The sequence below is a fragment of the Carassius auratus genome, chromosome 17 (genome assembly GCF_003368295.1).
Source record: "Carassius auratus strain Wakin chromosome 17, ASM336829v1, whole genome shotgun sequence".
NCBI classification, from domain to species: Eukaryota; Metazoa; Chordata; class Actinopteri; order Cypriniformes; family Cyprinidae; genus Carassius; species Carassius auratus.
Window position 1 is genome coordinate 19,086,211 of NC_039259.1, and position 27,982 is coordinate 19,114,192.

At 37.1% G+C, this 27,982-nt stretch overlaps 1 protein-coding gene across 3 annotated transcripts; it reads right to left on the minus strand.

Moving 5' to 3' along the window:
• Positions 1-17: 17 nt before the first annotated feature.
• Positions 18-27,533, minus strand: LOC113117527 (la-related protein 1B-like). 3 transcript variants are annotated; one of them, XM_026286259.1, is made up of 19 exons: positions 26,808-27,533; positions 19,571-19,632; positions 18,388-18,447; positions 17,014-17,239; positions 15,223-15,345; positions 13,659-13,821; positions 10,281-10,425; positions 10,022-10,196; positions 9,655-9,878; positions 7,399-7,485; positions 6,920-7,282; positions 5,050-5,167; positions 4,763-4,920; positions 4,186-4,292; positions 3,884-4,044; positions 3,628-3,772; positions 2,570-2,679; positions 2,204-2,331; positions 18-1,759 (listed from the first exon to the last, which is right to left on the minus strand). In XM_026286259.1, exons 1-19 carry the CDS (start codon positions 27,169-27,171, stop codon positions 1,376-1,378), a joined length of 3,303 nt encoding a protein of 1,100 aa, XP_026142044.1. In that variant the 5' UTR covers positions 27,172-27,533; the 3' UTR covers positions 18-1,375. The 3 variants fall into 3 exon arrangements, with proteins under 3 accessions (XP_026142044.1, XP_026142043.1, XP_026142045.1); XM_026286258.1 differs by having other exon boundaries at positions 3,884-4,047; positions 26,808-27,532; XM_026286260.1 differs by lacking the exon at positions 7,399-7,485 and having other exon boundaries at positions 3,884-4,047; positions 26,808-27,531.
• Between the last annotated feature and the right edge of the window lie 449 nt (positions 27,534-27,982).

Genomic DNA, 27,982 nt, shown 5'->3' on the forward strand with positions numbered 1-27,982 from the left:
TTTTATTTTGTATTTTTTTTTACATTTTACAATATATGAGGAAAGAAAAAAATTAAACCGACATGCATACCAACACACAAGCGCACACAAACAAAAATATCACAATAAAATGAATCAATAAAAATGAACTGATTGAAATTAGAGCACTGCTTTGAATATTTTTTTTTATGTACAGTTTTCATAAGAAAATATGATACAATCGGGACATCAATTCTGTGTCTGATTAATGATCATAAATGAGAAATAAAACACTGATTTAATGTTATCCGCAAAGATCCAAACTGCAAAATGAAAACATAATGCAAATAAAACTATTCTCTGGGCCACCATGTTTGCAGTCATCTACACTCGATAAAAAAAAAAAGAGATTAAAATCAATTAAGCTTTCAAAAGAGTAAAACAATAAATTATCTCAAACTCAACTCCAATAGGATTAAAAATTTAAAAGAAAGAATAATTCCTCTCAAAAAGACAACATTTCTTAGAAACTTCAAGTACACAGTTGTTTACCAAATTAAGTCGAAATGATCAAAAGGTCAAAGATGTGTTCTCCTCTACTCTGCACCTAAACTTGAGATCACCACCTCTGCAATGTGAACGGCACAATATTCGTTTAAAAGCAGGAGCATCCTGTAGTTCCTGATGATGTTGTGAACACTTTTTACAATCCCTCGCCACTGATAATCTACATAGCTCTCCGGTATTCAGCTCAGACACTCAGCTAATCACAAAAGCATAAAGAACTTAGTATTCAATCACTGTCATATTCCCTACACAAGCTAAAAGAGCAAAAAATGCAAGAAGCTATATAGTGTGTTATCTTGTGTCACCCTCAGTTCAAGTTTTTTTTAAACATTTTTAAAATAAATGAACTAAATACGTGTAGAGTGCATCTCGCACAAAATTAAAAACACTTAAAAACCAAGAGATTAATTATGCTGACAGAGCTCTAAAATATATATATATTTTTGTCGCTTTTGAAATGTAAGGCATTTGCAAATGTAAAACTAATTTTAAAAGAGATAAAACTGCATTCTATGTAGGAATGCATCTACTGTAAACTTTAAAGCTAAAGAAGTTCACCATGCATACTTGATTCTAAAACCACTAACTGCGGGAAAAAAAAGAAAAAGAAAAAAGATCTTACGGAAGTTAACCTGTCCAGAAAAAGCTCCTTGTACAACACAAAGATATTTCTGGTTTACTCTTCAGTTTGTAAACGCAACGGTCTGACAGTTGGTCTTTGCTCGAACGGTTTGACTGGCTCACTTCTGAGGTTACGGTGTTAAACGTAAGCCTGCACCAGCACTGAAATCTTTTCACAGCTCTAAAGTTAGAATCACACTCAAATACTGTATATAGTGTAGCAAGGGCTTCATTTCTTTGGCTGTTGGGCATCTTTGTTTTTGCTCGTCGCCGCTTCTCCTTTACGAGCATCTGATGAGGTATTCTTCTTCACATTCTCTTTGGGTGGGGCTTTTGTAGACGGGTCATTAGCCGTGCTGCTTTTGGCGGTCTGAGGAGCTGCTTTCTGATTGGCTGATGGATGCTTGGTGGTTTTCCCTGTCGTTGGGGCAGCGGCTTGATGTGTTGTGGTTGTTTTTGCCATCCCTCCAGCGGTTGATTGATTGTCTGAAGACGTCTTCGCAACTGTGGTCTGTTTCGATGATGATGTCGAGTTGTGTCGCCTACGTTTCACCTCGTCTCCTGCGGAGGACGAGTGTGCTTTCCTCCTTACTCCTTCCTCTGGCATTGGTGGCTAAGAGAAGGGAAATTAAATTTGGTTTAAGGTTTAACAGACTAATATTAACAGTTAGAAAGTGATTAAATATATATCGACTTACTAAATTAGCAACAAGATCAAAACTGTGCTGAAAAAAACTGTTGAACACACTCGATTACCTTCTGGTTTCTGATCGATAGTCTATACTATTGATAGATAAAATATATATACTTTTGTCTTTTTGCTTTCAAAGAAATCTATAAATTTTCAGAATTTCATTATACTTTCTGGCCATGTAAATACCAACAACTGCAAAAATATATATAATAAAATGCATGTATACATTAGATTTTGTTTAAAGGTTTAAAAAACTTCCATTTAAGGAAATGATTTTAGCTACTATTTCGTATGTTAGGCTTTACAGGGTTAACGTGTTATTCTGGGATCACATTCACATGTAAGACTGATGCTTATACTCACATCGACTCTGAAATCATCAATGCTCTTGAATTTGCGGAGGTATTCCTGGAGTTTGGGGTCAATGGGCTGATTCTTCATCTTTGCATATTTCAGGAAAGCCCAGAATTTCTCCAGTCCATATAGTTGACCTACACAAACCCCCAAACATCAGATGCAAGCATATGATGACACATCTTTCAGCAAAAACAAATGGTGGTTTACTAACAAGTTTCCGCTAATGTTCTGAGTAAGTCAATTTCAACCACAAAACACCAGGCACTTACATGATTGGTGATATGCTGCAAAGTTAAAAAGGCAAAATACAAATTTCTGCCTTTGCATGTTTTTTTTTTTTTTATTTGTTTTGTCAAATCATGATTGTCTGACCTTTTTCATAGTCCTGGATGGTCTCCTCCTGGAAGTCCTTAAAGATGTCTTGTCTGAACCTCCGCTCTAGTCCATAACTGTAGTACCGGAACAGACACTCCAGTCCGTACCTGTTTAAATATTTGAACACACATTAGGAAACCAGTGATGGCCTTCCCAGGGAGCACAGCAGGTAGTGTACAAAAACCTTATACATCTGATCATTTGCATTAATTTCAACATTGCAAACACTATACAAGCAGAAGGTCATGTCTAGTAAAAATTGCACTTGTCTAAAGACTGTAAAATATTCTAAAATATACCACAATGATCTGACTTCCCATAAAAGTTATCAAGGTTGTATAGAACTGTTTTGTTGGTAACTGATTTTGTTACCTAAACTTGTCGGCAAATGCTTTTTATTTTTGTACTGTTAAATGAAACAAGATTTATTGTTAAAGAATCTTCATGAGTTATGATGTTGACAGCATTTAATGTTCAAGATCCTTTCGATATTGTACATGATTTTAAAATTGCATTATGAGTTTTGTTGATAAAAAAAAACAAGTTAAATAGGAGTCCAAGCTCTTAGCGTTCAGGATACAGTACTGAAATACAAACAATCTGTGAGTAAACAACCAGAAGAGTTTATTCATCCCTATATAAGAACCAGACAGACCCTAAAGAAGAATGTTCAGACTTGGCAGCAGTTTTAATGTGGGTGTGTTTGTATGTTGTGTGTTATATCGGTCAAACATGAATGCCAACTTCAACATTCTCTCACAAGAAACTGCTATGCTAGCCAATATTTCATTTAGATTTCATTATTTTAACAGACATGAAACCAGTCTTCTGTAGCCTCTGTAAAACAAATCAAAATTCAGATGCATCTGTAATTCTATTGTTTTAAACCACTGCAGGAACCTCTTTATTTTCAGTATGTCAATTTATGTACCCACTTGCCAAACTGGGGGGACTTGAGAAGGGGTCAAATGAACTTGTTTGCCTTACTGCCTGGAATTCCCTTCTCCGGACAAGGTCTACAGATAAAATACAGAATCCAGGACTATGACTCTTACCTGTAGTTCTCTTTGGCATCCTCTAGGGCAAACTGCTTGAACTCCTCGTACATCTTTCTGTTGAAGTTGTCTCTGAGGAAGAAGGACCAGAATCTGAAGAGGGTGTTCATCTCCTGAGACAGACCCACACCTAATCGCTTCCTCTCTGTGGAAAGAAAATCCACGAAAATTAGAAATTCAAGTAAAGCAGGTACAGTTACATATAAATACAGATATACAGAACAGCTGTTGTGTAAAAAACAAACAATCACAACACCATTGAGGCATCGCCGGCGATATTTGTGGTAAACTTGCTGGGTGAAGCCGTTTTCTCTCATAAGCTCATGGGATGGATGCAGGAACTTCGGCAAGGACTGCGGGGTGCAGCCATAACTGCCTGACAATGCAGGAGCTCCTTCTGACGGAGATGCATTCGAGCTGCTGTACAGAAGACAAGGAGGATAATGGGAGAGAAAGAAAGACTGTCAACTATCATGAAACAATTAGCTTGATAATTTCAAATCTCCCCCAAAAAATGTGCACCTTCTGTTAAGGGCATGACATAAAAAAGCCACAAACCTGATGGAGGATGTACGGGGTCTGTGCTCTCGTGAGTCCATCACCCAGCCTACATGGCACTCCAGAGGAGGGTTAGAGCTGTGACGGGTTTTCCTCTTTCTGGGGGTCTAAAAGAGTGAGGTGGAGAAAAGAAAAGTCTGAAATATGCACCTGGTTAGGACAACTGAAACAACTCAGGGATTAAGCAAAAACTTTAAAATGTTAGTTCACCCAAAAATGAAAATGGTGTCATCATACATGTTCTAATTCTGTATGAGTTTCTTCTTATGTTGAACGTAAGAGAAAATATTTTGAAGAACACTGGTAATCAAACAGTTGATGGTCCCCATGGACTTCTATATTATTTATTTTCCTACTATGGAAGTCAGTGGGGACCAATAACTGACTGGTTCTTCAAAATATCTTCTTTTGTGTTCAACGTAAGAAAGAATCTTACACAGGTTTGAAACGATATGAGGGTGAGTAAATGATGACAAAACGGGTAATAATCTCAGGCATTACATAAATATAGTTTCAAAAATACACATAAAAATTCATCCTTAAAATCCCAGAATATGTTCTTCTAGTACAAACATACTTTTCCGTCAAGGTTGCCGCTGTCTTTGATCACAGGGTAGAAGCGTGGGGTTTTGGTGGGGTCCTGTCTTCCAGGGGTCCGTGGTGTACGTGGGGTGCGAGGCACACTGGGGGATTCTGGGACATCCGTGGGGAGAGATTGAGCCATGCAAGAATCATCTAAAGAAAAAGAACAGACAAAAAAAAATTACATTTAAATAAATTATTTTATTTATTATTACTTAATTGTTTGCTTCTTTATTAATAAAATAAAGAGATAGATAAATGGATAGCTGGATAGATAATCACCTGTCTGACATGATGGAGGGGGCGGGACCTCCTGGGTGGGGTCAATGGGAAGTTTAGGGGTCAGGGTTTCAAACTCATCTTGGCTGATCATGTTCAGCTTTTTGAAATTCTCCACATCCTAAAAATGTTGAACATATTGACACATTATAGAGAGTACAAACAAAGAGCTACAAGAGGGCTAAAAGCATAAGAACTAGTAAAACAAGCAGAGCATCACACTGAAGTGCCCTGATGGGCTTCCAGTTTCTGCCTGTATGAACGATAAAGTCATAAGTGCTCTGTATTTGACTGCAGGCAGTGCACCTGATCCGGTTTACCCGCGATAATTACTTGCAATGGCATCCTTGTAGTCCATCAGAAAGACTCAAACCTATTTGGCCACTGAAAGTGAAGCTTTTAGGCCTCTTAGAGGCATTAAATCAGACATGACATAGTCAATCAGGAGTTTACCAAGAACGTAATGTGTCAAATTAACGTGTCTACACACTGGTCAGTGGTCACAATGGTACACAGCACATATTAATGTAAAGATTGTAGTGGCATCATAAACTCTAACTGATCTGAACAAACACATGCACGTGTGCTCTTTTCTGTCATCTTGTACTGCTGTTTATCAGGCACCTGTACTTTGAACTTCAGCCCACAGAGACCTTGGCACAGTTAACAGGTGTTACGACTCTCATGAGTGGGAACAGGTGGGTACCCCCAAGACCACTGTACAATTCAAACACATATCTCTGTAAACTGTCAACTTGATAGACCTAGTTGAGTTAAATTAGAGTTGCATTCTTTCAGGGTTTTTGACATTTGCAAATGGCTCAGATTCTGTTGATGTTAGTACGAACTGGCTCATACAACATCAATAAATGAGTTTTTGTCCTGGAGGATCTAATGTCTGGCTGACTCTGGAGGGTACATACAGGTATTTGTCACTGCTCAGTTAAAAACTAAAGATAACTTCGATGAAATTGTAATGTCCTAACAAAACTGAATCATAACATGATATTGAAAGATATTAGCACATATCAAACCCTATAGAAGTCTGTGATCACACGCCAAATCCTAGAGTGTGCAGGTTGGCTGAGAAATAAATCAGCAAAGACACAATGTGCTGCCTAATGTGAGATATGAGATCCTGAGCAAATGTTTTAGCATATTTTTGCTCACTACAGAGCAATTCTAACATTTGCAGAGGAAAATTCCCATGTTACTGCTGAGCGTGGACATTTATCTGAACTCAACAGCTGCTGAACTAAGTCTAACACCACACTCGGCATTAACTTCTCTGTGTTATTACACACTCATTTTGGATTAAAACTAATCTTTTTGTTTACACTATGGCTCAAAATTTTGGGTTAAATAAGATTTTTTTAATGAAATTAATACCTTAATTTAGCAAGAATGCCTTCAATTGTTCAAAAGTTACTGTAAAGACCTTTATATTATTTAAAAATTATTTTGCTTCAAATAAATGCTTTCTATCCACCAAAGAATCCTTAAAATGATTATAGTTTCCATAGAAATATCAAGCAAAATAACTCTTTTCAACACTGATGAGAATCAATTTGAACTGCACAGTGCACCATTATAAGAAATAAAACTTTTCAGCATGTTTATGATGTTAATAAATAATGGGAGATTTCAGCCTAAAATGAAAATTGTCATCATATCAAACCTGAATGACTTTTATAGAACACAAAAGATACTCAGCAGAATGTCCAAGCTGTTCCATACAATAAAAGTGGATGCTGAGCTTCATTTTTACTACATGGAGGCGAGAAGCTTGGACATTCTATTGAACTCTTTATTGCTACATGTAAATCATTTTCGTAATGTTTATAAATAATTGAAAAAGCAACACCATTCTCACCTTGGCATTGGCACACTCTTGCTGCCCTTCTTCCTTTGTCCAGAGATCCTGTTCATAGTAGAACAATCCATCGTTAATGGCTTTGGCAAGGTCAGCTGTAATTTTGGCACGTGGCACATGGTTCCCCGTCCGATCGCCCCCAGGATGTTTCCGCAGGTGAGGGGGGGTCTGAGTAACAATCAGGATCTTGTTTATGTCTTGGTCGTCAAGTTCATCATCAGAATCATCATCTGACCAATCAGTGAAGGTGTTCTTGCGAGGCGCTGCGAGTTGTTCCATTTCTTCATCAAATAGGAAGTCCAGCTCCTCCTGGTCTGCCTCAGGCTGCTGCTTTGGGCTGGACTGAACCAATTCTGTGCGCTCCTGAAGCAAACATGAAACATATCTTATTTAGGTTTATAAATAGGAAAAAAATAAAAAATAAAAATGAAAGCAAGCAAGCAGGAAACAAACACAGAAAGCAGATGGGGATACTCAACTGCAGATGGGGACAAGTCAAGAAGGGGAGGAGGAGGAGAAGGAGAAGGAAGAGGAGGAGGGCTAGGAGGAAGAGGGGTTACTGAGGTCTGCACACCCACAGGACAGGAGATGGAATAATGGAGCGAGGAAATGAAGGATGAAGAGAGATGGAGAAGGAAAGATGTATGTGATCAAAATGCTCAAGCAGAGTCATGAGTCACAAAGGAACAAGAAGAAATGAGAGCAATCCAAAATATGAAAAACTTTTGTTTTTAAAAGTATATAAAGAATTCTCCAAATTGACGCACTACTAGTTTATTGTGCATCCCTATTGTTTCGATTCATACACCGCATATTAGTTATTGGCCAATATTTTCATTTATTAATTTTATGCAGTATTGTTTAAAATAGCAGCACTATTAAAAAAAAGAGATTATACTTTTATTCAGCAAGGGTGAATTAAATTATTCAAAAGTGACAGTATTGACATTTATAATGTTAGAAAAGATTTCTATTTCAAATAAATAATGTTCTTTTGAACTTTCTATTCAAAGAATCATGACAAAATGCATCATGTTTTCCACAACAAAACAATAAGCAGAACAAGTATATATAAAATACATTTTAAGGATAATATATACACACATATATATATATATACACACACACACACATACATATATATATATATATATATAAAAATATAAAATATCCTTAAAATGTATTTTATTCCTGTGATCCTGCAGAAATCATAATATGTAATATATATTAGTAATAATATATTAGTAATATGTCATATTACTGCCTTGATGAGCAAAATAAACTTCTTTCAAAAAACATTTTTTAAAATCTTACCAACCCCAATGGTACATTTAATTGTTCATGCTCATTTTCTGTAGTTTTTTGTTTAAGATACCTCTGTGGTCATCTAACACCAACTAAGTTTATTTTACAAAAAAAAGAGACAATTTAACATCACTTAAAATGTAATCTTAAAATGTAATCCTGACCAAATATAAAAATGTATTTCCAACTTTAATACAGCGCATTATAATGTAAACTTTAAAATGACAAATTTTATTTTGCTGTGCTTTATTACATTATAATTTTTTTTTTTTGACAAAACAATATTTAACTTTAATTCTGTTACATAGGGATATGCCAGTATCAAATTTTCCTGTTGCGATTAATTGCTCATACTTTTATCACGTATACGATATTATCACAGTATAGGAATTTAGTTTTAAAAAAGTGGTCATAATAATGTATAACAGGTTAAATAACTTTTTTAGAACAAAAATAACTGAACATTTAAATGCAATAAGGCAATACAGAAAAATATATAAAGTTTAAAGATTAAAGTGCAGAAGAACTATAAAGCCCCATAGTTATCACTTGACAAAAATACTTAATTAGTTAACCATTAACATTCTCAATGACCAATAGCTACATTTGCTGCAGAAGAGATTCATCTTTGTTACAAAATACAAGTATTAGTTTATGTTAGCTCATTAACACGGTTGCAACTTTCGATTTTAACAACGTGTTATTAAATATTGGAATACCTAAGAAGAATGAATGTTCAGAAGAATTATTCATTGGCCGTTTATGTTATCTAATGAATTAACTAATGTAACTCTAATGTAAAGTGTAAACGAACAATAAAGAATCAAAACTCTAGGGCATGTTGTAGTCCAGATTAAAATTAAAAAAAAATTTTTTTTGAAAATAAATAGCCTATTAAGTCAACATATTTAAGTATTTGGCACAGTGATGAACAAAACAAATCCACAAATATGAATGGCTATTTAAATATGTTTTAGAAAGTAGTGCAGCTGCTTTATTTATGGGGTTTCCAGAGGAAAGGCTGTTTTGTTCTGCAGTTTAGCACCATCTGCTGTCAGAGAGTGAATGAGCTTTCATTCAGCACGTCTCTCACGTGTTCCTCCATGTGCTTCAGAGCGCACACACGTCTTTCAAGCATTATACAGCGGTGCTGTGCATTTTGACCAATTGATGGGAATAGAATTCTTAAAATGCATTCCAATTTCAGAATAATTTTAAATATATAATTATTCACGGTATTTAGAAGTGCCCACGATAACAATATTGTGCAAATTAATTACCGGGATATATCGCATTACCGAATACCAGCACATGTCTACTGTTACATTAAAACGACTGTTGGCATGATTTAAAGGACCCCTACAAAACACTGTAACCTAATTTATGTCACATCACGTATAACACGAGACTAGGATCAGATCAGGAAGTACCTTATTTTTTCCGGAGGAGTTTCGGTGTCGTTTTTCCACCTGTATCCACGGCTGGGCGTCTGGATCAGAGAGACTGCTGGACTGCTTTTTAGGCGTATTCACGTCTTTACTAGAGCTGCTTTTTGAGTCTGAAGGAGAGGATTCTTTGGACTGAGGTTTGGCTGTGTCTGTGTCATCACTAGTTTGGCCATTTACCAGAGCAGGCTCGACTGGGGAGGACGACACTGTGGCACATTATAGAGGGAGAGATTTTCTGCAAATTAGTGAGTGTGTTGAGGGCTACTATTTTCAGAATCAGGCAAAATAATAGTAGCACTGCAAAACAATGACAAGTTGCTAAAAAAAAAGCTATCAAACACATCAGAACCTGTGCTGAGGGAGGTGAACGTCTGTCCTGGGACGAACTCGGGGCAGTTAATGAGCTGGGAAAAATCTGTGCGTGGGGAGTCCAGAGAGGGACCTGGAATGGGCCAATGCTCGGGCTCCTCTTTCCTACGGATCTGCTCATCAACAAGCTCCACGACTTCACTTTTCTTCAGCGCCTGCACATACACACAAATACCAGATGTAACACAGCCTAAAGATAATAAACTCCGATATAGCAGAGGTGAAGAGTCAATAGTCACCTCCTTAATGAGGCTGATATCTGTGGTAAGGGCCTGGACTCTGTGGAAACTGGCAATCAGAGAGATGGGCAAAAAGCCTTTCGAATCCATCTTCCTCCGCAGGAAGAAGTCACGCTCCAGGTTTGGGAGACTGAAGTAGTATTCACTAAAAACAAACAAGCAGCCATCTATAAACTCCAAAATAACAATCAAGCATCTGCTGCTGCCTCTAATTACGGTGTATTTAAATACTAACTAGAAAAATAACTACTGCATGTCACGTATGCATGCAATTAAGACATACTTTAAATACAACTTTGATATAATTACATACACATCACATATTTTAAGCTTTGTACTTAACATAAAAATACAAATAAAAACAGACTATAATACCTCTGAAAAACATACATAAACACACACACACACACACACACACACATATAAATTATATCTCTGTAGAAGCTCATTTAATAATTTTATTTGTTGCATGGCCATCTGGTATAATGGCAATGAAATATCTTTACAATTCAATAACAATACAATTTTATACAGTATACCTTTAATTTGTATAAAAATATGAAAAAGAGTAGAAAATGGATTTTAAAAAGTCAATAAAGTGAGTTTTAAAGGTCTGAAAACACTAGAGCAAATTGTGCATTTTTCCAATACATATTATTATTAATTATATTACAAACAAATCAGGTGAAATACTAAATTGAAAATATAATATTTCTGAGTATCTTAGTATTTTTTTTACATGTCTCTTTTAATGACAGCAGCACATAAGCTACATGAACAAAATTATATCGTTTTAATTCTTCTCATTTTTCTAAATCCTAAAAGTCTACATTGAGACTTTTAGATCACATTTTATCCGTAAGGCAAAGAAACTTTTAGTAGAAAATAATAACACTCATCATAATCATTATAGTTTTTGATACAATTTCAATAAATAATTGTTCAATAATTTTACAACAATATAAAATACTGCTATAATATAAACTACTTAAGTCTGATATTTGACTATTGGAGAATACCTTTTTAAAAATGTCCATTAATTGAAATTCAATATTCAATGTAGTGCAGAACACATGTAAACATATCCAAGAGTTTTATAACTGCTGCACTTAAACTAATTGAGCTGACTGGATGTCTTGGGAATAAAAGACAGAAATCTCACATCCTTTAGTTATCTATCCATCCATTCCTCCCCCACTTTTTCCAACAACATAGGCCTATGCATTCACAGACCCCCCCCCTCTTCTATTTCCATCTCGGTCCTCTGGGTATTGTGTATTTTGTGAAGTGAGGAACACAACAGTCCCACAGGAGACGGCACAGAGCCTCTGGCAGGATTCCAGTGAGACCAGGTGCAGTGAGACCAAAGCTACAGAGCAGACCTCCACTATCACTGCTGAATTTCATATTTAAATATTGTACAGTAATCTTATAGATCCTTTGGGGAAAAACAGCTAGGAGAAAGGTTGATTACGTATCTCCTAACACATGCGAGTGCCCTGATGAGGCACCTGAAGTTGGAATTTGAGAGACGTGACTGATGATATATCAACCAATCAAATCACCTCCTTAATGTGTAACACACATGGACACAATGTGCTGAAATTCCTGTAAGAAGTAGGCTAGGGTTGCAAAAAGGTGGAAAATTTCCAGCAAATTTACCGGAAATTTTCCGCCCCTTTGCAATCCTAGAAGCAGCTCTAGGAGGAACGCTGTGGCCTCCACCCAGAACACACCTCACATTCCTGCAGCTTTAGTCAGCCGAGGTCGAGACGCCCCTTGTGCCATACTGCAAGTGCAAATTTCAGCGGTGGTGTTTTGCAAGTTTCACTCACTGGTATGTTTAGGTGTGAGGAGAAACTGGGCTTAGAGAATCAGAATCAGAATCAGAAAGAGCTTTATTGCCAAGTATGTTTGCGCATACAAGGAATTTGTTTTAGTGACATAAGCTTCCAGTACACAGAGACACCAACACACAGACAAAAAAAAAAAAAATGTAGGCAAATAAATAAGTGTATTAACAATTGTGCTATAAATGATAATGGAATAGGATTGAATAAGATGCAGGGATGTACTAGGATGGAGGGGTAACAAATAAATATAAGGATATTTAACTTTTGTTTGCATAAGCATAAGTGGGGAACATTTAACTGTTCATGAGGTAGATTGCCTGGGGGAAGAAACGTGCAGGACTAGGGATACAGAAACGTGCCAAATGGAAGACACTTGTACGCTCCGTTTAAATAAACAAAAGATTATGAAAATAAAGATGGAATTAGATTGATAAATAATACACTAGAAGATGGCCAAAAAACATCCCAGACACACCACTAAAAGTAGAGTTTGGCAACGAGCCTATTTTTACCAAACAGCACATGCTGAACTTAGCAGAAAATGTTACTACAATTTATCATTGCAGTCTTGTGCAACAGAGACTATTATGAAACAACAGAAATTAACATTAAGATGAAGTGAAAGTTAAAGTCACAGGGGAGGCAATTGTGGCTCTTTTATTAAATATAAAAACGTGTTTGTGGTTTAGAGCGTCTCTTCATATTCCTCTTTCTCACAAACAAAATGTAGACTCCACCAAAGTATTTTCAGCCCTATAAAAATCTCTGCATAGGAAGGATATTTTTTTACTGATCTGTGAACAGTGTTTCTATCAATAAGCATGGATCTAAACGGTTTTTGAAAGACAGGTTTCAGATGTTATGTGTGTGTGTGTGAGTGTGTGTGTGTGTGTGTTTGTGTGAGCTTCAAAGCGTTGAGTGAAGTAAGCTTGGCTGAATTCTGTGAATAAGATTACATGGGCAAAAACCCACACACACACACACACACACACACACACACACACACACACACAAACAAACACAAACAATAACCTTATGCTGGGTAGTAGAAAGAAAACACACTTTAACTATGCACACTGAAACACATTTTCATTTCCACATTAAATGCAAAAGTCATTATTTCTGAATAACTAGGAAACACCCCCCCCCCCCTCCACACACACAGTGTCTTCTATCCTAATCTGTCTGACCCAGATCATCTGACCCTTCCCCATCATCCATAAAGCAGACGAGCTAAATTAAGGACACACACAGACAGGCAGTGCCAGGCCAGCCAATGCAGCAGCTGCTCCCCCTACTGCTGGTAATGTGTGAAACACCAAGAATATAATACAGCCATGTGTGCACTGTTTAATGCAAATTTACCAAACTGCAGAAAAGTACAAATCCTCATAACGTCCAAAATTTGTTGTGATATGACCAATAAAAAGAAACCATGCGGTAAACTTAAAGCTTAAGAGCTGGAAAAGAAAACCAAGTGCGGTATTTTGTATAAATTCAAAGAGAAGAGAGACACTGAACTTACATTTGGCGTTTGATGTATTCCTTAAGTAAATTCTCCTCGATCGTATACATCTGCACGCGATTACCGTCGTCATAGTAGTAGACCATGTTAGTGCCAAACTCGGCCTGAGCTGTGGACCCATCCAGGTATGAGTCCCGGTAACTGTGGGAGTAGTCAAAACGACCTGAAAAAAAAAAAAAAAAAAGATTATACATGATGTACATTTTTAGACATTTACCCTAGGTGTACATGACTTTCAATCGGAATAATATAAAAAAATGTCCTGGATCTTCCAAGCTTTATAATGGCAGTGGATGGGGTTTAAGATTTTGAAGTCCAATAAAAAGAGGATAAATCCAACATAATATGTGCTCCACAAGGCTCCCGGGGGTTAATAAAGGCCTTCTGAAGTGAAGCTATTGTTTTTTTTTTTTGTAAGAAAAATATCCATTATTTCTTTAACTTTATAAAATGTAATTTCTAGCTATATATCTATAACGAGAGGTGATGTAGGATGCATGCATAGCACAGGCTCCGGTGAGAAGATTCTAGTCCCATGAGAACCAAGTTTTGTTTACTGCAAAGGCTCTTGGCTTATATCGAAATCCTCCAACATTTTTCGTTACAAATCCTTAGTTTTTACACTTAAGTCCTACATCATCCACTGGAATGCCACTCTCTCGCGAACACACATATGTCAATTAGCCGAATCTAGAGATTGTGTTTTATAAAAGTTTGAAATATAGATATTCTTACAAAAGCATAGATTATCTTCAGAAAGCCTTTATTAACACCTCGGTGTGGTGTGGAGCACTTTGGTGGATTTATGGACTTTTATTGGACTTCAAAATCTTCCATTTCCCCATTCCATAAACTTGAAAGTGCCAGGACATTTTTTTATGTAACTCCGATTGTATTCGTCTAAAAGCAGAAAGTCATATACACCTAGGATAGCTTGAGGGGGAGTAACTCATTGGGTAGTTTTCATTTTGTGGGTGAACAATCGCTTTAAGGCCCCGGTATACTTCAAACGAAATCGAAGAGTGAACTGATATGATGAGCCCTGGAAAACACTTTTGTTGCCTTAACAAAAAATAATGCTGAAATTCAGTGCATTTTATTTACTAGAGTGTCATAATGACAATTTTTTTTAATTCTTTAATTAGGGTGTATTCACACCAGGAAAGTCTAGTTCACTTGCATTGGTCCAGACCAAATACAATGTAGATTTTTTTTTTTTTTTTTTTGGTGCAGTTCACTTTCACACTTCCCTTTTTGCAAGTGAACCAAAACCACACGTGTGCTTAAAGTCAACCATTCATTGGTTCATCCATTCAACCATACCAGAGTTGGTTTAGAAGAGGACCGAGACCACTTCTTCAGCTGGGTCTCGGTACGGTTGTTTGGTGCACATCCGAGTGCGACTGCTGTATTCACACCTGCCCAAAAGATCCTCACCAAGGGGGGAAACGAACTTGAGTTCGCTTCAATCGAACCAAACAAGACAGGTGTGAATACACCAAGTCAATTTAAAAGTCTGCCTGAGAATTGATGTGTAGGTTGTTTAGGGATGTTTATTAGTAACCTCGTCCACGACCTCTGCCTCGGCCGCGACCTTTGCCCCTGCCCCTGGGGCCTCCGCGGACACTGCTGCCCTCGCTGCGAACGCTCGCTGAGTCATCAAAGAAATCTCTCTCTCTCCGCCAGCCTGAGGAACGCACAAAAGAAAAGGACAAAATAAGAACTGAAATTAACAGTGTAAAATATTTAAAGTCATCTTGAATTAAAAAATGAACACTAAAGTCTTCAGAGGTACTTGTGCTGCACAAACGCCTCACGTTTGGGAAAACCTGATAATCATGTTTTCCAGCATGATTTCAAAGTCGTGAGATTCAATGAAAGCAAAAACGTATGACTGGTTGTGCAAGGCAGTTTATATGAATTCATGAAATATATTTACTTATTTAATTTGTGACCTAGAAAACTTTCGTATTTAATTAGGTCACAGTATTTATTTGTTTAAAATCATATTACAATTTGTAATCAACACTGGAAATTTGCACCCTACTATATTCATGCTAAATTCAGATTAGTACATAGGTACATAAACAGTGCTGTCTCTTCATATCTGTGTTTTAAAACACAGAAAATGCAAAAAACAGAAAGATAAAGAAGCTTTCCAAAACCAGCCTAGGGGCTTTTAGTAATGCCTTTATATCCTCCTGCAGATGTCTTACCATAACATTTAGACTATAATTCACAGCAAATTACCCTACACTAACATCTTAAGACAAATTCATGTGAGATTTATGAAGAAATGAAGAAACAATTTAATTAAGTAATCAGTATTGTGTAATACTTCAAGAATATTGAGTGTCTGTGTGTGTGACTATGTGCACATGTGTGTATGTGTTAAGACATGCGTGTGTGATTTAATGCATTAACGCGTCTAAAACCCGCCCAGGCATCATGAGAGTTTCTAAGCACTCAATTCTTTCAGCGTCTGTCTTTTCTCTCACTGTTTTTAGCTGGAGGTTGCTGGTACACGTGTGATCATGTTCAAGTTCCCACATTTTTTCCTAAAGTTTCTAGAAGTGTTACGAAGGTGTGGCGAGTAATTTTTTTCCCACGTCCACCCTTTTTTTTTTCCATCTAAACTAAAGAAATGAATAGCACTTCTGACAAGTTTTTTTTTTACCATTTGATACATGACTTCACAAAATTAAACCGATGTTTAAAAGACATTTTTAACAATTAAGGTTTTTAAGTTACAAGGGTAGTTACCTTTGACCCCTACCCATAACTTTACATGACTGTTCCCTTTACATGCCATTGTTGTTTTTTTCTTTATTTTACAAACAAATTTGAAAGATTATTATCTTGTTTAATGAAAAGATGCTTCTTTTTTTAACCGTTAATCCATCTACAGGCTAAAACAATCACTTCAGTGAGGGTGTAATGATCACTGATGAGACTCATTAGATCAGCCCCAGATTTATTCCACATAAAGGTGGTTCCCTATCATGATGACAAATGCTGGGTAACCCCCCTATTATTAGACGTGTTCCCATTCAGAATAAATTAATCATGAGTAATAAATGCACCTGCAAATAGGACATTTTTACAATGGCTTCAGCAATCAAGTGTGCATAATGCTGTATTCACACCAACAGGAATTAGTATAAAGCTCAATGGCCACTGCGATTTGTACACTTTCAAAAACTGTGAATGGAGTTGTATACACATTGTATACAGCATACAGTACTGGAAATAGTGTATTATTTGATCAGCTGCCTAAACTCAAAAATAAAAAAGGCATATTTCCTGTGCATATTTCCAACAAGAGATAAAAAGTTAATGTTGTCATCTGTATTACCTCCTCTCCTACGGGGGGCACTGTTGTGCGTATCCTCTCCATCCTCTGTCTCCTGTTCGTTTGAAAGTCCTGTGATTGTCTCCGACTGTGCCTCCCTGTTCTCCTTACTGTCACTCCCATCACTTCCGCTCTCCTTCTCTCTCTTCTCTTCACTGCAGTCCTTCTTCCTCTCCCTCCATCCGGACGTCCCTTTCCTCACCTGCACGTTTATCACATTCTGCTGCTGCTGAGGAGCACAATCAAATCAATCTCTCAGTAAATTAAACCTGAACTTAGTAGAATGAAGCCAGCAGTCCAGTCAGATAAACCAACACCGATACATTTCTTCCACAGGTCTGAAGGCACCAGATATGGAATGAACATGCCATGAGATGTGCATTAAGGATTTGTTTCATAGATCTTAATTCTGACATAAAAACTGACAAAAACATGCAGAAAGAGAGACATAAAGGCATTGTTTATTTACTCAAGACAATTCATGGAAGACATTTTTTTTTTTTTTTTCATGGAACACCAAAGATGATGTTAAGCTGAATGTCCAGGCTGCTCTTTCGTATTCAATGAAAATTAACAGAGATCTATTAAATCATGGTCAAAAGTGGTATATATTATTTGTGCGCTATATCCCATATAATCTTCTGAAGAACTTTGAATGTACACAAGTGTGTTGAGAATTTACTTTTAAAAGAAATGCACTATAATATTATTACTAATTGTTATTTGGTTACTTTTATGGGAAGTAATGCATTGCGTTAGTTTTTGCCACCTGTGCTTGCTTGCTTGCTTACTTGCTTGCTTTATATATATATATATATTTTTTTTTTATATATGTTATTTAAACTTGAAAAAGTAATCCAATTATGTAACTAGTGTTACTTGTAAGTCAATTACTTTTGCCTTTTGAAGAAGAAAAAATTAAATAAAGATGCTTCCAAGTTGACATCTGAATATCTGAAATAAATTAATTATACTTTCAGACGTTTCAAGAAATACATTTTAGGCTTCTCTTTTTTTTTTTTAACAATTAATGTATATAATGTTTCTTAATTACTTTTTTTCACAAATAGTAATTTTCTACTTTAAAAAAAATATATTTTTTAACTTTTAACAAAACAACTGAAATTTACATACAGCATTCTGGTTTTCTGAGACTAAGGTATAAACAGTAGAAATCATACACAGCTGCTCTTCAGATTCAAGCTGGACATACTGAGAAATTAGTAATTATTCTAATGTCCCAACATCAAAAATCTAATGGTTATAAAATAATGTGTTAATCTTACCATTATGTAAATCAAATAATAAAGGCCTGGAACTGAACAAACTTGAATACAAAACAATACAATTTCAATTTAAATGCAGTGTCTTCCTCACCTCCTTATTGGCGATTTCTCCAGGGGTCGGCCAGTTTGTGATGTCACTGAAGTCACTTGACTGCAAATGGAAATGAAAGAAAGAGAGAAACAAAGTTACATCTGTACTGAAAGTTCTCATCCTTCATCACAATCTATTACTACAACAGCCAACTCCTGTGTAAGAATATAAACGGGAAATGCACAAAACTACCATCACCCCCCATTTGATTTGAACAAACAGAAAAATAAAAAACAGGATCATTCCCTAATGATTGTCAACTGAAAGGCAATGGTAGATGCATGCTCTCTCAACATCCAGTTTAAATGATTTATGAAGAGGCAGCTGCTCCACTCCACTGACGTCTGTGTGTCAAATACTCCTGAAGTCGAGTTTCCACACTACATGACAACTTTAGTTCAGTATTTAACACAGAAAACATCATTTTGACTCCGTGGGGAAAGTGTGGCTTTTCCTTTCTCGGAGATCATTTCACCTTCTATTACCGGAGGAACGTCAATCATTCCTCAAGCCGCGAAGCAATCCAGAATTCCAAGTGGCATATCGGATTCCACGATCGTCCTAAAATTGGTCCTGGGTGTCCCAGATGCTACAGCTAGACGGTACAAAATGGTATAACCGATGTGAACTAACAAGGCTAGTCATAAGTCACAGTCTTTTAAAAATACTAAAACGCATGTGGGATGAACACTGAATAATATACTAATGTACAAGGGAACCTGTCAAGTGGTGTATGTGTTCGTAAGTGGAGATAAAATAACATGCTATGGAGTCAGTCAAAGGGACAACTCTACTGCCTCTGTTAGGACTAAATATGAACCCTCTATGTGGTCTCTCTGGAATGGCCCGCTGAGGTAAAAGTCAAAAACTCATTTGCTGACTCTCTGTTGACTACCACCCACACAAAAGACTGAACAGAGCGAGCAAATATCCACCTAAATACAAACAGAAGCCAAGCTGCTCAATAACTGTCTGCTGCTGACCCCTGATCCAGACCAGGACATCCAGAAACTAGACTGTTACACAAACAGACTGGAGGAAAAAACTGCCACTTTTACAAATAGACACAAAAAAAAAAAAAGAGAGAGATGTCCATATGGATCTACATAGTATCTATAATTAATGACAGGGATTAAAGTTGATTAAAAATTAAAAGGTTAAAAATTGCTTAAAAATTACTAACCTTACTGGTCTTCCTCGGCCTGGGTTTGCTGGCACGGACAACTTTGGTAGGACTCTGGGGTTCTGTGGACAGATAATAAAATCAAGTGAGAGATTATGTTTGATATAGTTCATTATATCAATATGATATAGCCATTGTTGTTATTATTATACCATGACAGGTCGAAGTGACGTTTGCAAAGTTGAGAAAAAAGTTGACTTCTGCAGAGTTAAGAAACTACAAATGCAGATCTATGTCAGTCCACCACTGAGTGTGAGGCCTGTCATAAATACTTAAATGTGTCTTTGCCTGTGGACACGTGCAGTATGACCTAGACCTTCTAAGTTTAAACAAAGTGATAATGACTCTTTGAGGGCATTTACACATTAAACCAACTCCTACATATTACACACGCATCTGTACAGTAACCACCTTTTAAAACAATTTTTAAACAGGAAAAACTTGAGCAATGTCATAGCAATGCCTTATAACACTTGGTAAAACACCTCTCCAGGCTTTACAGGGCACACAACACACTATTTCAAAACAGCTGTTAATACATAAGTACAGTGTCTGGATTATCTATAAAACACCTCCAGGCTACAAAGTTTAGTTAATTAATAGCTCAAAGTATGATCATAAATACTGCATTTCTTTATTCACGTGACTCTTGAATTAATACTGGATTTTTATCCTCCGGGTATACCAGATCTGTACTTAAAATCTACAAACGTCTCTCTCTCTCTGTGTCCAGTGTTGGTTGTTCAATACATACTAAGTGCTGTGGTCAATTATCTGGGAACAGCTTCACTTCGATTGTAAAGGCACACGCCAGCACCTGCACAGCAAGGTCATGCATCCACACGTGTAAAACATTAACTTCCTTTGTGAGATGAAGCAGCAAACAACATTTCTATGAGGGCCAGTGAAAGTGGAGTCATCCGTGGTATTCAAATCCCCCCAACACAATGACACGGCCCCCATGGGTTTTTGTGCCACTGTTCACACAACCAACAAACCGGCTACATCCTCACAAACTTCCCCCACCATAATCACAGTCACACTAGCAGATATAAACAGCGTTTAGTTTTTTTTAAACAGCAGGAGAAATATGATGCTAATGATAACAGTGTAACTGTTGGTGTAGTCTAGCCTACCCTATTTAAAAAGACAAGAACGATCTCGCTAAGGAAGTTAGAATAACGTACAATGTGACACAACTGTATGTCTGACTTTAATGAACATAAATCCTTTCATTGCAACATTTTCCAACTTTTCAATTGCACAGGAGGAGTTTAAATTCTTTGTGGTTGTGGAGAAATGATCATGAACGCTTTAAGATTAACATACTGGTCTTAAATGATCACATGAAATCAGCTTTATTCTTCATAAGTAAAGCAGCATTCAAAGCTTTTTCCCTGTTGGAGAATCAAACACTACTTTGTTGAAATTGCCAACAAAACCGGTTCAAATTTCTTTACTTATTAAAAAAAGCTGTCAGGATTAAACAGGCAATAGAGAGGGACGCCCATTCCTGGGAGTGTCCGGGGTCCTTTATCATTACTGAAAGGATGGCCTGTATTGATAAGGCACTGGGCGCTTGCTGACAGTGTGGGGTGTGACTATACATACAAACTTACTGATACTGTCCCACTGAAACCTTTCTGTCAGTAAATACGGCCTGAGGCTTAATAACGTAATCTGATGCAAATGTTCATTTAAATCACTAAAATGTCAAGCCAGAAGTATTATATAAAGCCAGTTAGGTTGCTATTGCTATGCCAATAAATAAAAGCTTAACAAAAGTTTGTCAAGTAACTAGGGTCAGTGACATGCTCAAGAAAAAGAAAATATTTTTTTTTTCAATTATAAAAAGATATCTAAGATGTACTCTTTGTGTTCATGTAGGTTTCATATAGAACATTATTATTATTATTATTATTATTAAACTTAATTTGTGAAGGTATTAAAATTAATTTCTTTAAAAATGTCAAGTGGTGTAACTATTAAGTAAAACATTCTATTCACAGTTTTCAACATTGCAAATATTTTTGAACCCCATATTAGAACATTAGAATATCAGCATATTAGAATGATTTCTAGATAGAATGATCTAGGTTTTCTTTCTAGGGTCATGTGACAATTAAAGAAATAGTTCACCTAAAATTTTAATTCTGTCATTTATAACTCACCCTCCTGGCGTTCCAAACCTGTAAGACCTTTGTTCATCTTCTAAACACAGATTAAGATATTTTGGTGAATTCCAAGAGCTCGGTCAAGGTTCAGAAACGTAGTAAGGACATCGTTAAAATGATCAGTGGTTCAACCGTAATTTTTTTGAAGCTACAAGAATTCTTTTTGTGCACAAAGAAAACAAAAATAATAACTTTATTCAATAATTTGTCTCCTCCGTGTCACCCTGGTGGCATTTCGGAGAGTATCACCAAAGTCTCTTTCTGTCAAGGCATGTCACTCGGCGGTCATCTTTGAAACGCCTCTCTGGAATGCAAGTGCAACTCCTATCTCTTTGAATGCGGAAACATCAAATTCTCCCAAACGGTTCACTAAGCTTACGATTAAATTTCATGTTTGAGATATCACCAAAGAAATCTGACAACAACTGTGTCATAAATGTTTATTTCGCTCAAATAACGTTATAAAAAGTTCATTATTCAGGCTACATCAGCAGTCCTAAGCGCACGTCTCAGAATGCGGTTTATATAGCAACCTGAACTTATAACAGCAGCTGCAGTGATCCGCTGCCTTAACCGATTAACAATTGGCTCTTTCATTCATAAGGTGAGGTTTTCTGCAATTGACCTATCCGTAAGCCCCTCCCCTCGAACGCAGATAAGCCAATGGCAGTTAAGTATCAGCTGCACCGATAACGGAACTTCATAGAGAAACACTGGAAAATCCGAAGCTCGCACCGATTTAATAGCGTTTATGCTACAAAAACGGAAAAACTATGTGCCTAGGGTACTTGTAACACTAATTTCAGTTATCCTGAGAGCATAGGCAATGGAATTTATTTTATTCCATTTCCAAATCCAACCAAAGCAGAGCAAAATGTCTCATTCTACCCCAATCACAATGACACATTTCATCTGCTCAAGCAGAACGTTAATGTCATAAGGTATCTCTGGCTAAAACTAGCTAGTGTTAGCGTTAAAGTTACAGAGTCCATGCTAACGTACAAACCTAAATAGTGAACTGCTCTCACGTCATATTCTATGGAGTCAAAGTCAAAAACACATAAACAAAGGTCTATATGAGGGTGCCTCTCCATATTAATCTGGTTAAATGTAAATAAATTTAATCTTACTCTGCAGTATATGAACAGTGTTTGATCTGGGATGATGTCATTGCGATCGTGACGACCGTAATATAATTCTCCAGTTTACATTATGAACTGTATTTTAACATATTTATTTTCAAGATCTTTTATAGGCCTATATTCCTGCATGGCATATTTAAGTCCAACTCGAAGGTCCATCTGTGTCCCAAATTGATCAGAAACACTTCTGAATGTGGTTTTCACTGAAAGCTGTCAATGTAAGACAATGAGCAACTCCGTTTGTTTGAGTCAGCAACAGTAACTAAGGGGGGCAGGGCTTACCGACAGGACAATTGAGCTACCATACTGAGTGTTGCATTATTCCCCATTCAAAACTATAGGAGTGACAGGTCTTGGGTATTCTATAATGACACCTATTTCACAGATAAGTTGTTTGCATTCAGTTCAAAGTGTAAAGCGCATAAACAATGTATCCACGTACATAAGTTGAATATGTGTTTACATATTTGATACTCTCCTAAATGGCACCACAGGGTGACAAGGAGGAGACAAATTGTTGAATAAAATCATTATTTTTGTTTTCTTTGCACACAAAAAGTATTCTTGAACCTTTGTAAAATCAAGGTTAAACCACTGATGTCACGATGATTATTTTAACAATGTCCTTTATGTTTCTGGACCTTGATCATGTTAGGATCCTTGTTGTTTATGGGAGGGTCAGAGAGACCTAAAATATCTTAATTTGTGTTCTGAAGATGAATTAAGGTCTTACTGGCTTGGAACGACATGAGGGTGAGTACTAAATTACAGAATTTACATTTTTGGGTGAACTATCCCTTTAAGACTGTAGTAATGGCTACTAAAAAACTGCCATCTAAATAAAATACATTACAATAGAAAAGTTATTTTTCAATTTTTATAAAAAATCATAATAATCACAATCATAAAAGCAGCCTTAATAACCATAAAAGGCTTCATTCAAAAAACATCTTTCCATCCGTAAACATTTGAAAGGTAGTGTAATACAAACACTGCACCACCTACAACTAGAAAGTTAGAAAATGTGACATTCGCATTTAGCCACAAAAGTTATAACCTCTCAAAGATGACCACATACAGGTATCACTACTGTAAAAGCACACTAAGCTGTTCACAAAAAAACCCAATGGTTGTTTGACGGGGGGCACTCTATTGTCAAATGTCAGCTAACAAGTCATGTGTACATACTCTAAGACCAGAGTAATGGTTGTTAAAACACTGCTATCAGTCCACACATCTGACAGCATTCTGATCATTTAAAGCAAAGCACACATTTCTGATTTTCAACACAGATCCCTGATGATCAACCTGAGAGCTTCTTTCACATCACAGTCCCATCTGCAAATACTTGGCATCATGACATGAATTCCACATTACAGAAAGCACAAAGACCTTTGGCTTAACAAGGTCAGTGATATCTACAGCTCTGTTTATTCATCAGAATAATGACACGAACAATGCATATGGATTGACATAACTCACACTACAGACTAGATTGGTTTGGTCAAACCACAAAGGAGAAATGCTCATTTATAATACATCTCCATTAAAACTGAAAACAAATGTTTTTTTCATAAGGAGAAACAGGAAATCAGCCATGTAATTCAGACACTCGACTTAATGTAATTCAGCTGAGGGGTTTAATCATTCAAAGACTAACATAAAGGAATTTAATCACCTTACAAAACACTGATTGCCCAGGACTGGCTTGAAAACATCATCTTTATTTGACAAGATGTCTATCACCCAATACTAGATACAATGGGCAGTGATGGACCAAAAGTTCAGCAATTTTGAATGATGACCTAAAGCAATCAGATCTTTTCTTCTGAGATGCACAAACTTTCTTAAAGTTGTTTCAATCAGCCCCTGAAATTAGATTCTCAACAAGCTAATGAACAAAACTGTATATCTGCAAATATCTTGCACTTCTGGCTTGTGATCTCCTTACTACTGTCAGTGATGTTTAGTTATTCAAACCAAGTTATTTAAAGGTGAAGTGCCTTCTTTTTATTGCATTAACATTACCTGTTTTCAAACAGGTTTCCTACACACTTCCCCCGTCAACCATAGTCAACCAAATTGTCACCCAAAACCATTGCCATTGTTTGAACACTGGTCCATTGCTGGAGCCAATCTATTTTTACATCAGATCAAAACAATGTGCCACAGTGTTTACACTTCATTGGGGAAGTTAAACTACGAACAGCTAAATTAGTCATGTTTATTCTTAACATCTAAAAAATGGTCACTCTTTACCCTATACACCAATGTACATACATAGTCTCGTTCCTAACAATCTAATGTGAACAAAACCCATTAGATGGTCTTATCAATGGACACAGTAATGTTCAGTTTAGGGAGTGGTCTAACATTAACATTCCTTTAAAACTACCATATTGTCAAAAGGTCAGCTCAACAGGTGAGCTGCACACTACCACAAACACAATGGGGATCCAGAAACCAAATGTTCTAGTACTTATGAAGTCTTAGCAGCTGTGTAAGCGGGGTTGAAACTCGGTGTGGAGCGGTGAGGGTGTAAAGGCCTCTCATGAGCTCCTGCTGGAGTTGCATTGCTCAGCACTCCACGTGCTCCCGTGCAACTCGATCAGATGGGGTGGGGAGAGGGGTTAAATCTGCCCACATCAGCAAGTCTGTCCAAATACACCCAAAGGATCGAGGCACACACGGGTCTATCGGCAGAATGATGTGGGAACGGACGTTTTTGATAGGCGTTTATTCCCACTACCACCATATTTGGTCACATAACAAATGAGAAAAAAAGCCCACGGGCTTCCTGACAACAACATGCAGGGAGTTTAACTTACATAAAACAACTTAAACTTGCTCCAATCTCATTAAAATAGTCTATGAGAAAATATGAGTAACGTAACAGGGACAGGATCTTATAAGTGTGTTTTACGTATTATCTAACTTTTAAAACCGCAGTGTTTTAATCAGCCGAGCCAGGAGAGAACAGCATGTCAGCCAAACCACAAACGAGATTCTGAGACTAAAAGCCTTAAACGCTGCAGTGACAGTCACAACCACTTATAGACCCTGTCAGAAGTGTGAATAAAACAGAGAAGTGTGACTTTTATTGCTTTATACCGCATTAGAGGATTAAACAATCTGCGGTGTTAGCGCGTTGCTAAACAGCTATGTCCGATTCGTGAATGAATCGTTCTTCAGAGTCGGACCTTTTCAATACGAACCAAAGCTATCTCTGAATTGTTTACGAATCGGGATGATACGACATTATCTAATGCCAGTTTTATCGAGCACCGCTGGTATCAATAAATTGTGTTTCATTCAATTAAAATGAGCAAAAATTAACTAAAGAAGCGATTAATGTCAAATCTAATTATAGCTTAGTGTTTGAACCCAGTTCATAAGTACGAAATAATATTTGATAAATCAATTTCAAATGAAAAATCAATCAATACAATTAACACTCTTATTAATAAACAGCAATAAGTGTCCAAATACGTTTTTATTAAGAGCATAATGTCACTCCAGGTTGCCAAGGGCGTCATCATAACGTACAACAGTGTCAGAATCAGTCAATCAAACGAACTGTTCAAAGGAACCGACTCGCTGTCCAATCACTAGTGCTAAAGCTAACAGGCCACGCCCCCGAGACTGATTGGTCCGTTTGTCTGACCATGTATGAAAAATACACTTTACAGCTATGGGCACAAAGTTTATGAATTATCATCAATTGCGAGAATAGCCGCAGTTATCACATGTTTCAAGGCACAGTTTGCACGAGCACACGAAAAATGGCATAAAAGTGAAATGACAGGAGTTTAATGGCCGCTCCTGTTTGCAATAGCACATGCGAGCTAACAGAGCACATGTGTGCATGAGAATACATGCTGTAGGAGGAATAAACGTGTATCGTGATCATACACTCTCTACCTGTTTGTATCGAGGTGTTTGTGCCATTATTAGGAGGGCATGCGTTCCTCTTCGTCCATGGGTTCACTTTTGGCGGAGGAGCCTCGATCACATTCTTCTTGGAAGTTTCTGCCTTGGGGCTTGATGCGTTCTGCTCGTTCTCCTTATCGTTCGTGTTGTCCGTGCTTAACGTTAACCCATCCGCTATGCTTTCCATGACCCCCTGTTTCTGATGTTTAGAGTCGACCTGAGGAGGATCCTGCTGCCCCTCCTCGTGGCTCGGTCGATCAGGTTTCTTAGGTCGATCCGTGTCCGACTTGTTTTGGTTCCCTTCGCCCAAACAACTGACTGTCACGTCCAAGTCACTCGCAACTTCAGTGGTCATGGTTCAAAAGCGCAAACGCACACGCGTTGTTGTTTTCTCGATATCCAGCAATAGTTATTTTCCAACGCAAATGGAGAAAAGGACTCGGTCAAAGCCGTTGCAGCTAGAGCACAAGTTGACAGCCAGCAGCTTGGAACGCGGCGGAGAGCTGCATCGGACTTTTTCGCCTTCTTAAATGTCAAAATGCTCGATCCCTTAAAGAACCCATGCTGTGCTATCACACTAACTGTGTACAGTAAGCAAAACGAAGAAAATAAAAACTTTACCAATGTGTCCAATCCACTTCACGATTTGGCTGATCTGCAACTCGCCTAAATAAAAGGAAATACTACGAACGGCCACGAGTCAGTGGACGAGTGTGTGGCGCCTCTCTGTTGCCCCTGGCGGTCACGCGGCGCCACTGCAGAAACGAAGAACGTGCTTGATCAAAGGCAGTGTTGCCATGTCCACTTCCTTAAAGAGGTTTGTTTTACTTGAAGAGTTAAAAGGGGTTGCATTTTTATTGTGCTTATTTCCAGAATATATTAGAACTCGACAATGCTTGGTTCCATACCACAACAAAAAATGACTGACCAGATGTCAAATATGTTTTTTGCTTGTTTTGCATTTAATGTTTTATAATCTAAACAAAATAAATAAATGAAAGATACAGACTGTATGTCTATACCTCACAAAATAGTTTTCATTTCCAAAACAATGTAATAATAATAATAACAATAACTAAATAAATAAACAAAATATGACGTCCAGTTACTGTAATTTGTTTCCTCTTTCACTTAAGTCTCTTACCTTGTTTAATTTTTGTAAGTTC